This window comes from Melanostigma gelatinosum, assembly GCF_949748355.1.
Source record: "Melanostigma gelatinosum genome assembly, chromosome: 3".
NCBI classification, from domain to species: domain Eukaryota; kingdom Metazoa; phylum Chordata; class Actinopteri; order Perciformes; family Zoarcidae; genus Melanostigma; species Melanostigma gelatinosum.
In genome coordinates this window covers 28600629-28612672 of record NC_136636.1, presented here as the reverse complement: position 1 = coordinate 28612672, position 12044 = coordinate 28600629, and the positions used below count along the sequence as shown (strand labels likewise).

General features: G+C 39.8%; 1 protein-coding gene across 1 annotated transcript in view; it reads left to right on the top strand.

The window, feature by feature from the left end:
• Positions 1–12044, top strand: part of plekha6 (pleckstrin homology domain containing, family A member 6) — a gene marked incomplete at its 5' end in the record, with an annotated part of 116503 nt that overhangs the window by 83815 nt on the left and 20644 nt on the right. The window contains 7 exons of the mRNA XM_079296858.1: positions 2368–2439; positions 3018–3098; positions 3842–3991; positions 6502–6597; positions 9744–9855; positions 9962–10101; positions 11865–12032. Coding sequence (XP_079152984.1) covers positions 2368–2439; positions 3018–3098; positions 3842–3991; positions 6502–6597; positions 9744–9855; positions 9962–10101; positions 11865–12032 — 819 coding nt within the window. The remainder of the gene's footprint in view (positions 1–2367; positions 2440–3017; positions 3099–3841; positions 3992–6501; positions 6598–9743; positions 9856–9961; positions 10102–11864; positions 12033–12044) is intronic.

The window sequence follows — 12044 nt, the reverse complement described above, 5'->3', positions numbered from 1 at the left end:
AAAACTGGAATAACGTACCCTCACACGGGGCACCATTATGTTGGGAACTAAAGGAGCGTGTTTGGGTTATCAGCATTTAAGAAACTGAATTCTTGACATCAATATAATTATTAATGTATGTAACAATTATTAATGATTATTAATAACAAGGGGGCACCACCCTGCGAACAGGGACCAATAACCAAACGATAAAACTAAGTCTCATAATTAGTAGTCATAATGTCAATAGTCTGCGTATGACTATACATCCAGTGACAGTGAAGGTTTTTAAGTTCGAGCACACCCACATACACACACACCCACATACACACACAAGACATACACCCTCATCCATTTTATTCATTCTTTAGTTTAGGCATATAAAATTGTATGATAACGTTTGTTGGTTGCAATATTAATTGATTTGATCATTTATTATTTTGATTTAATAAACTCTGTTATACTTTAAGGAGCAGTCGTCTGTGATTACTTGTGCATATGTATTTGATAAGACTGTATGTAGCCTGTGCTCGAACTTAAAACCTTCACTGTCACTGAATGTATAGTCATACGCAGACTATTGACATTATGAGTGACTACTAATTATGAGACTTAGTTTTATCGTTTGGTTATTGGTCCCTGTTCGCAGGGTGGTGCCCCGTTGTTATTAATAATCATTAATAATTGTTACATACATTAATAATTCTATTGATGTCAAGAATTCAGTTTCTTAAATGCTGATAACCCAAACACGCTCCTTTAGTTCCCAACAATTATATTCGCGAATGCTAATCGCGTTTAGCATTTCCCCATTGGCGGTAATGTTAAAATTAGCTGAGAAGCTAGCGAGTCGGACCTGTTTCATGATGTTCAGAGCTAGAGTTGTGCCCTAAAAGATGGAGCAATTCCCCCATGCCTTAAAGAATTGATAGAGGGCGAAGATGATGTCCCTGTTTCTCTGCTGGGTGACCCAGCTTATCCCCTGATGCCGTGTCTCATGAAGGAATACCCCAATGGAGCTAACGTTACATTCATCAGCCCCCACGGCAACAACAGACAACACAGAGGAAGCGAGTGATCGACGTGTGTTGACCACATTTATGGACCATAATCTAGTAAACGTTTACATGTAAGTGTTGATTTTAAAGTAAAGTTGATGTCAGAGAGAGAGAGACCCGCAGCGCTGTAACTACGTCTGAAAAATAAAACTTCTAAAACTTTCCACGAACTGTGTCTGTTTGAGTTTATAGAGGAAGATTTTAGAGGAAGATCAAATACAACCTTTCATTATTAAAGACTACTTTGGTATTTTTTTTAACTAAGCGAGCAATCCACTTCCTGTTTACACGTCACGCGCATGCCCAGTGTACGTTAATGGTCACGTGCTGTCCGCCTTCGAAGGCTGCCGTGTGGATGCAGATCAACTTGAGAATAATGCTGAAACTCCCGTGTGGACGGAGATCGTTTCTATTTGACAACTCTGCATCCAACTAGACACGGAGTAGTGAGGACATGGCATCAGTTAATGCATCATTTTTGACGGGCTATCGTTAAAGGCAGTCTTGGATTCCTGTATATCTTTTGCTGCTAAACCAAAAACCTCACCTTACTGTGTACATTCTTGTTTACCCCTTCAAACAGTTAGCTAAGTTGTCGTCCATAAAAGTGTGTACAATCATTTTCCCATTCATCTTGTTGTGATGATTGGTTTCAGGCATCAGTTTTCTGTCATACTGAAAGTTATACAACATGATGTTCCCTTAATCACATTCCTATTCAATCACAGTTCTTAGGAGGACACATTGTAAATGTTGCCGTAACAGTTGTGTTCATGGTTCGGCGGAGGGTTGCTTGGTTGGCTGAGAGGAAACAACTTTCCCCTGAGCTCTTTTCACTGATTTACACTATCAAGATGTATCATGACATATTTCAGCATAGTTCTTCATTCTGGGACATGCACCAAAGAACTTCTGTGACATTTACAAATGCATTATCAGAATGCCAACATTTTGTTTAACTTGGGCTGAAGAATAACTCTATTGGGTTTTTCTGGCTCCATCTAACTGATGGCAGATGTTACGTGCAGTATTTTTTGTGGAAACTTAATCACCTGCAATCTGCTTCAAAAAACACAGAGCCAGGAAAAATAATCACCACAAGCTAATTTTTTAAAACAGTTTCTTCATTGGCAGAGAAATTATTTCTTTGTGAATAAGGAAATGTTGATCTTGGTGACTTTCTGAATAAATTAAGCTTTTATGTTCCTCCGAATTAGGAACTTACTGTAAACATTGAACTGTTGCTTTCCTCTCAATGGTGTAGTTAGTGTCTATACTGTTTGATTGATTTTAATCATTCACACGATTTGTTCAATGTTTGCTCTCACAGGTGCCGCCTTTTCATGATGTCTACAGCAGAGAGTTACATCCTACACTCAAGCTCAATGAGATTGAAACCAGTGTAAGAGACACTACAATGCATGCAGATAGCAGACAAATAAGCACAGCCAAACCCTTATCCACATGATTCACACTCATTTTTTCAAATAAACTACATGGCCAAAAGTATGGCCCTGAGTATACAATAATATAAAATACAGGGTTCTTCTAACTTTAGAACAACAATTTATCCTGTGTGGCACTTATACACAAAGCCATCCCATAAACAAAAGGGTTTTCCCAGTTTCTGTGGAAGAACTGGTCTGCCCAGAGCCCTCTGCTTAACCCCATCCAACACCTTAGGGATGGACTGGAAAGCTGACTGTGAGCCAGGCCTTATTGCTCAACATCAGTGTTCGACCTCACTAATTCTCTTGTGGCTGAAACCAGAAGAGTGGAGACTGTTACAGCAGCAGATTAAAAGTGACACATTCAGCTATCACATACAGGTTTAATGTCCTGGTGTCTATATGCTTTGGGACTGATACTGTAAGCGTGTACTCACACAGATACATTTTTTTACTCTTTATCTTCGTTTTATGTTTTTTTACTGGATATAGCAAAATATATGTGGTAACCATCCGTTGTTGGTTGACACAGAAACTCCTGGGTCGACTGTGTGATCAGAACCGAATTTGGAAAGACCATGAGGCTGTTGTCCACAGACTGCGGATAGAAAAGGTACATCATTTTTCACAGTATTTTACCACATGTTTAAAGAATGTTTTAGATTGTAAAGCTCACCAAATTAGCGTTGTTCCAAAAACAACTAAGTCCTGTGCTTCTAATTATTTGTGAGGAAAGGAAACCAATCTTATCATATTTTACCATGTGTAAAGATATAGAAACACCTGACAGTTGAATTCAATACCACAGTTCAGCTAAGAACACAATTCATTTGTTCAGTTTTTATCAGGACTTACCTAATTGTTGAGGCACACAAAGTGTGTGGTGATGTTGTATGGGACTTCTTTACGTTGAAAGTTATTTCGATTATTTTCTTTTTCACAGCCCAATTCAACAAGCCCACTTTCTATACAGCTTCATAAATGACCAAAGGGTGAACTGTTTTATTGTATTCCTGTACATTGTAGGGCATTTTATTTATACATGCATACAGCAGCTTGTGGTAACATATGCCCACTCTTTGTTTCATGTCAACATTCAAAATAAATGTACCTTTACACTTTCAATCCAGAAACCTTGAGTAACTGTATTTAAATATAGCTATCGTTATGTCCTAACATTACAAACTATAATAATAGAACCATCAGTAGCTCTTGTTTCATCGCAACTTGTTTAATAAACTAGAATATGTGTTGAGCTGAAATACTGCACCTGTTATTTAAATTTAGGGAAAAAGGCAGGAAAGACAATTTCCAATAAGTTCTTCCTTTCTTGCTCGCCTTGCTTGCTGTTTCCAGGACAGCCTTGAAGAAGCACTTGTGGCAACTCATCAGGAGATGGAGCTGTACCATAACCAACCTTTGGCCCTGGAAAAGCTGCGGTTCAAAAAGGAAACTCTGCAGAACCAGCTCATCAACATCAGAGGGGAGCTCTCCCAGGCCTCTAGTGTAAGACACTGCATAACATATTCAGGACCCAGGTAGTTGCAATGTTAAAAGATGACCATCTGTCTTTATTTTTTGGGAAGTGTGTGTCTGTGTGTGTGCGTGTGTGTGTGTGTGTGTGTGTGTGTGTGTGTGTGTGTGTGTGTGTGTGTGTGTGTGTGTGTGTGTGTGTGTGTGTGTGTGTGTGTGTGTGTGTGTGATTTTACACATTTGGTTTTACTCAGGCTGAGTTGTCAAATCCTGCACACATGACCCGATGCTTTGAGGAGTGTCTATCTGCAGTCTGGAAGGCTACACGACACGCCCATTAACTATTTGATACACCTGCTTTTCTACACAACACACTTCCTGAGATAACTTGTGATTCATATACTTATTTTAACCCAACCCATGATGTTGCCCTAACCATGCAGTTTTTATGCCTAAACCTAAAAAAATAGTGTTCATGCCTAAACCTAAAAAAGTAGTTTTGGCACCTTTAAGTTGTATTGCCTAATCCTAACTGAACTGGGATAGTTTCAAGGGGCTTGGCATGGGTTAGGGTTACTGCTTTCCAGCATAAAGAATAGAAAGTAGACCAGACGCGGACGAGCACATGCAGTCTGAACGTGGTAGTGGCTACTTGGGAAAAAAATCCAAATACAATTTGTATGTATTGGTGTAGATATTTGCCCTACAACTCCATGACATCCTATACCATCCTCAAAACATAGTCCAGTTCAAAAATGTTCCTCCACACACAGCAATTATTAAATGTACTTCTTGGACACCCCTCCCTTACTCTGCTTCTTCTTCTGCCACGATGTTCCCAAAGTCTCTACCACACCACATTCCGACTGTGCAAGTCCATGTTACTTTTCCTTCTGCTGTTTGTGCTGCTGTTTCTGTCCAGCTAAAGCATTCAAGTAGGTCTATCTGCAGGTCCACAGTAATTCATGACGCATTTCGTTTAGGTTTTAGACCAAAAGGTTTAGGTGCCAAAAGTACTTTGTATTGAAAACATCATGGTTTGGGCTAAAATAAGTATGTGAATCACAAGTTATCTCAGGGGCCCTGTCATGTAGTAAAGTGACCGTGCTGTGTAGCCTGCTAGACTGAAGATAGACCCTTCTCAAATGATCGGTTCACATGTGCAGGAATTGACTAATCAGCCTGGGCAGGAAGGCCTAGCACAAAGACAGTTGCTAGCTTGGCCATTAACACTCCGACGGCCGTCAGAGTGTTTAGTGTACATGTGTGTCATGTACACAACTGCTATGTAAAAGATAGGTACTAATGCGACATCTCTTTGGAAAGCTAATATTCTTATAATTAGATGTATGGAAACCATTTCAAGATACAATCACAACAGCAGGTACACTCAACGCCTCTGTCGGACCACCAACCCAAAAATAAATGATTCGAAAATTGAGGCATCTCACCTATGAAGCTTGATAGAAATCCACCCATCGATAATATTCCAACAAAAACGGTCTTGTTACATTGCCAAAGGTCCAGACAATCCAATCCAGTCAAATATTTAGTGCAAACCACATTATTACATCCATAAATACCCACGGACTGCTGTTGCATCATTTCAAATTAGCCGGCAGATATGCCTAAATATCTATGTATTTTTCAACGTAACGGGAAAAAACTTCAGAGTGTTACCTTTCAAAAGAGACCAAAAGCATGCATGTACTCCAAATGGTTCAAGAACAGCTTTCAATTGACTTTGGGTATGCCTTGGATAAGCGTTTTAGGCGAATTTTACAGGAATGGTAGCAGGTTAAGAATTAGCAAAAGCATTATGTAAAAACACAAAGCAATAAGATAAATAATAACAAAATGAATGGACAATATAAATCAATAATGTAATGTAAAAATAACTAAATATGTATTTAAAAAAAACACTAACATGTCTTTTTTTTAATACTTAGCAGTATAGTAGTAGTTTATATGCAAAAAATATAACTAAATATATGTATACTTTGTATACTGCATATTAAAAATACATAAATAAATATACAAAAACATACATGAACACGCTTATCATTATTCTTTTATATTTTGTTATTTATATTTATTTTTCCAGTTATTTATTTTTCTCCAATTATAATTCCAAAAATGTTTTATTTACGGATTTATTATTTTATTTATTCCTTCTTATATTTCCAAATGTATTTTCTTCTTCTCTGACAGATCTATTCTTTATTATGGTACTCTTATGACTCCATCAGTATAATGTACATTTCAGATGCATTAATATTCTTCTGTTATAAAGCTGTGTTTACCAGCATTGCCATATTTCGATAGCGGAGGAGAAAGACGGCCCAAATACAAAAACAATATCCAGGTTGTAAAGAAAACTTTCATTTAAACATTTGAATAAATAATTTAATTGGATGTCAGTTTTTCATGAATACTCAATTCATTCTGAGGGTCAAAGGCATCATTTAGCAGGCATCATTTATGTTAGTCACATATGTTATAAACATTCTGAGAAACACTGCATTCATTTGTACATTTCTTAGGCTTTAACCACCAATCGTATGGAGTTTGAAGCATTAGAGGATGAGGCCAACGCCATTCATGGAGACCTATGGGAGCAGCTTAATGCAGGAGGGCAGGTAAAGGGTCACACAGTCGTACGTTCTGTTTATCTACCCAGCTGTAATTTATATGGGAAATGGAAAGCATGTTTCCAAATAAAATTTGGAGATATAGCACCATGGAGAAACTTCTAAACATAATTAATACATAGTTCTTCAGTATTTGCTTCAGGAATTTCATGATGAAAACAATAATCAACCTTATCAGTAACCAATGGGAATTTGAATCTCTTCATTGTTCCTATATGCAGTTGCATAGCATTTATGTTCAGGATCTCTTTCTCTCAAATCTAGACATCCCCAGAGAAGGTTTTGTTTTCTCTTTAAAGAGTACATCCCTCCATGTGATTCCTATCAGTGATAGAGTTATGACGTACTGATAGAGATCGCCTGTTACAGCCAATCTTTGTCTGAAGTGAATATGGGATAGGAAAGCAAGGTCGACAGTACTCTTTAGGAAACACCCAAATACAGTGTAAATGCGTTTTAAAATAAATTGTTCGCAACATCCCTTGGTCATGGTTTGGTACATTGTTAGTACCACAGGTTATTTGTTCAAATGTACCTTGGGTTTGACTATTTCTTTCAATAGTTAGTTTTAGCTTTAATGAAGTGTTCGTAGAAAGTACAGTATATGCATCACTGTCATGAGGATTCAAAAAAGAAGGGTCATTCCTTCATTAAATATTAGTGCTGGGCAACCATTAACATTTTTAATAGCGATTAATCGCATGAATTTTTTGCGATTAATCGCATTGTTATGCGCAAAGTTCAATAATGAATTCAAAAGTAGTGTATTGCGCACTTTTATTTTAAGTGCTGCTATATGAACAAAAGGGCAATAACATTTGGTTTAAACACTTTAAACAAATCAGGTTATTTTTAACAGCAGTATTCCCTTTACACAGTAGCAGTTATAATACAGTTATAATGATTCTGATAATAGATATTCAGCCGGTGTTCACAACTGTATCTTCATGTGTGTAATAGATGCAATTTGAAATATACACCCTGAAAACTGCAAACCTATCTACTTATTTTTTTTATGTTTGTTAAATTCTCAGTAGCGATAACTAAATGATGCTTATTATACATATTCCAAACAAAAACACTTTAAAAACTCGACAATATGTATTTTGATATTGTCACTGTTGTAAACAGTTTGATTGCATGATTTACTTTTATTGTGAAGAGCATGAAAACGGAAGTGCTTTTACTTTGAAGAGACAGGAAGTAGAATGGTACAAGCTAACAATGTTGATGATACCTAGAAAACCACATGTCGGGTGCAAGAGCGCGTTCTGTTCACTGTAACACTGTTGTAATACTGCAGTTCAGACAGTAAAGTATTCCGTTAAAAAAAGACGTGTCTTGGTTTTCACTAGATGCTCTGCTTCGCAACAGTCACGTTTGATCCTGTAACGCAGGGATTCCCAAAGTGGGGTGCGCGCACCCCTGGGGGTGCGCGAGCTGCCTCTAGGGGGTGCGCGAGAGGAAAAGTGTAATGGCGGTCTGATGGTGTAATAATATTAAATATTAAAAAAAAATGTAATTTTAATTTAAAAGCTGTCAGGTGGGACATCTGAAGCTATCAGTCGTAAAAGAGGAGAGGGACAGAGAGAGAGAGAGGAATCGGAGGCGAGGGGAACGGAGAGGTGCAGCACAGACACATCGGGAGCACATCGGCCCATCGCGGAGTCAAGGTGAAAAAAGAGGAAACGAGAGTGAGCATCAGACTGAGAAAAAAAAGAGGAAATATGATGAAAAGTATGTGTGTCTGGGCTTCACTTGGATTGGCAACGCAGACTGCCCAAAGCCACAGTGCGTGGTGTGCAGTGAGGTTCTGGCTAACAGTCTGAAGCTCTTATTTACGTCGCCACCTGAACACCAAGCATGCCAGTGCAAGTCAAAAGCCCCTTACATATTTTAAATCGAAATTGGAGGAGTTGACAAAACAGCCAAAAACAACTGGAGTCTCATTCATGTGTTGGGTCTATAAATGACGCACTACGGGCTTCATATCTGGTTACAGAATAGCGAGAAAGGGGCTACCGCACACAATCACTGAAGACGTGAGCTTGCCAGCTGCCAGAGAGATGGTGGAATGTATGATTGGGGAGAAAGAAGCAAAAAAGTTGGACATGATCCCGGTGTCCAACAACACTGTGTCGCGCCGCATCGATGCTTTGTCCGAAGACATCCTGGCTGCATTAGTCGCTCATTAATTGTAAATTAAATGTGATAATCTGCCTCTGAGCCTGTGCGTGTGTCCTCGCGATCCGTATTGCTCTTTAAAAGTGACGCCTTGTGTCACTGAAAGTTATTGAAACTTTGTTGCAGTGTTTCAGGGCGTTTTCACACCTTCAGTTCGTTTGCTTTGTTGCAGTTGCTCATTTGTTCGGTTTGTGTTCACACTGCAACATTTAACAGCGGACTAAATCTTGTAAACAAATGCCACGCGCGAGCAAACTGTTCTCTCATTGGTCCGATTCTTATGCGGCTATGAAGGCTTAAAAGGCTCTGTTGCGTCTTTTTTTTTTTTTTTTTTAAGGGGGGGGGGGGGGGGGGGGTGCGCGAACCCGGTCGGGATGTAGAAGGGGGTGCGCGGCCTAAAAAGTTTGGGAACCGCTGCTGTAACGTAACGAGACGATCCTGCTCGCGCGTGTGTTTGTGTGTTTGTGAGTTTGTGAGACAAGAGTGAAGGACGGTGACGGAGTGTAGGAGGGGTTCCGGACCCGGGGGGTTAGAAGGAAGTGACGCCACACAAACACAGCTGTTCACTGCTTGCTCACTGGTTCTTGTGTTAAAAATGTCCGCTTAATAATACATTTTAAAAAACTGGGGCGCGATAATATAATTGTCAGCGTTAATTAATTAATGCGTTAACGCGATAATAACGCGTTAACTTGCCCAGCACTATTAAATATATATATAGTTCACTTACCTCTAGTGGTATCCAACCCTGTAGTTTGTGTTTTGTTTGTCATCAGATGACTGTCACTGAGATTTCTGCCCACACAACAACATAAATTAATGGAATCTGGTTTTCTGGTAATTACATAATTGAAAATGTTTGTTAGTTTAACAAAAATATTTCCTTCCAGAAACAATTTCCTTGTTAGGGACTGTTTCTTCAATTAGTTTGTCTGTTGGGATTTTTGCAGAGTGGACTGGTTCATAGGCACATCCAGAAAGAGTTTTGGAGAGTCCAGGATGTATTAGAGGGACTGCACAAGAATAACTCATCCAGAGGCACTGACACAGCCAAGCACAGAGGTAACAGAGGTGCTGGAAAATAATCAAGTTTAGTGGAAATTCCGGTGTCTCTAACATGTATATTCTAACGACTCTATCCCCACCACCCTCTCTTTCTCTTGCACAGTGGCCAGCGGTGCATCAGGCTCCTTTAGCACCAATAGTCCAGCCAGTCCCCTGAGCTCAGTAAGCTTCACCAGCCCACTCAGCCCCTTCTCCCCAGTGCCCGGCTCCCAGGTCTCCCCCACCAAACAGCTGGGCCCGGAGGTAAGCACCGGACACACCCAGCCGAGGACCAACCCCAATCCAAATCCTGGCACAGGCCAATGCTTCGACTCTAGAACCAACCCTGAAGTGCATGTAAAATCAATCCCTAAACCCCGTCCAAAGTCATGTATAGTGCCTCATTTCAAAACTGACCCTAAGCCTAGGTGTAGACCCAAAAGTTATAGGGAACCTGACACAAGCCTACATGCAGAACATATAAACAACTATGGTAGTGAAACTCATGAACACACCTTTCCTCAGCTCTCCTCAGCTTTCCAAAACATTGGGGAATCCTTGAGTATATTAGACACTGTGATAGAGGAATCAGACCAAAACTTCAACTGCAGAACCAAGACAAACTTTGACCAACCAGCCAACCACACCAATCAGCATTCAGGCACAGCCCGAACCCACTCTGACCAGCCGGAAGTTTGTTGGATAACCTCAAATGTTTGCAGTCAAGAAGTAAAGATTGGCCTCAGAAAAGATGTTTATCCAGACTCCCACCCATATCACTTCTCAGCAGGATACCATGGTGGCCTCAGAAACCTGATCCCCAACAAACGCTTTTCTGTGCCTGATTACCAGATCCTGTTTCTCCAGGACTCCTATCGGGCTGACCTTTTATCATTATGTCACAGACCAGATCTTTTTACATCTTCAGGTGCTAGCCATGAAACCCAACCCTATCATCGGCTAGCTTCTCCATCATCATGTCATGCAGGTTCAAGGGCTAGGCCACTTTCTTACCCCAACAATCAAGGGGGTAAAGGGGGGCATTGCATTGCTCCAGTGACTTCAGCCTTAATACAGACTGATTTACCCAGTAATCAGTCAGGTGAATTATTCATGCAGACTCATCTTTAAAGACAAGGATATCCACCATGTCATAGTCGATTCTGATGATTCCAGATTCAATCTATTCTGATTTGTAATATTGTCAATACATGGACAATATTTTCCCCCAAATCATAAATATTTAAGTTTGCATTGCAAAAGGTAATCATGACATCATTTTTCATCCCCATTTAGTAAAGACATTGGTGCTTTTAATTGCATTTGCAGACAGAACTTTATCTGACCTTTCACTTGTCAGACCATTTTCTTTAACCGCTCTACAGGGATCTCATGGATCAGAGAGAATGTGCACTCATCCCTGATTTATTTTCTCAGATAACACTCTTTGGCACAGTTGAGCTTCGGTCTGATTCACATAAATATTTGGGGGATTTAATATCATGAGTCTTGAGATGATACTTTGCCAGAGTATAAATTAAGGGTTCAGAGGCATGGTCTCTCATTTGTGAGAGAACATGCCTGTCTCTTAAATAGAAATGACAAGCTTTACTTGTTCAATTCCAATTCCAGGGATGGATCTAATTGACAAATTTCCCATTGGGGATGAAAAAAGTGTATTTCTAATCTAATCTAATCTGTTTCTTAGCAATGTAATACTGTAAAAATGTTCGTCTATTATAGGTGACAAATTACTTGGATGGTTGAAATGTCATTGCTGTTTCACAGAGCCTTTCACAGAATGTTTATGATATAGGAATTCACCCCAGGTATATAATTGGCCAGCTGGGGATTTTCACATCCAACTTCTTAACATAGGATAAAGACACCACTCCACAGAATGATTCCCATGAGTCCTTTCTGCTCTGCCTGGCTTATTATCACATCTTGATGTGCAGCACTCTTTCTTCGACCTATCCTTTCCCTCCTTCCTTTCTTCCCTCCCTCTTGCCCTTATGGTCATCTAGGAAAGTGTTCCCCCAAGGCCTCCCCTCCCCAAATCCTATCACCCTTTGGAGCCCTCCCCTACCTTCCCTCCCTCCGTCCCTCCCCTGCCCTTTGACAGCACTGCCTGGCTACGCAGCTTGGGTATCGATGATGGTTATCTTGATGGTGAAGATTCTCAAAACAGAAAGGTATTTGGGTGT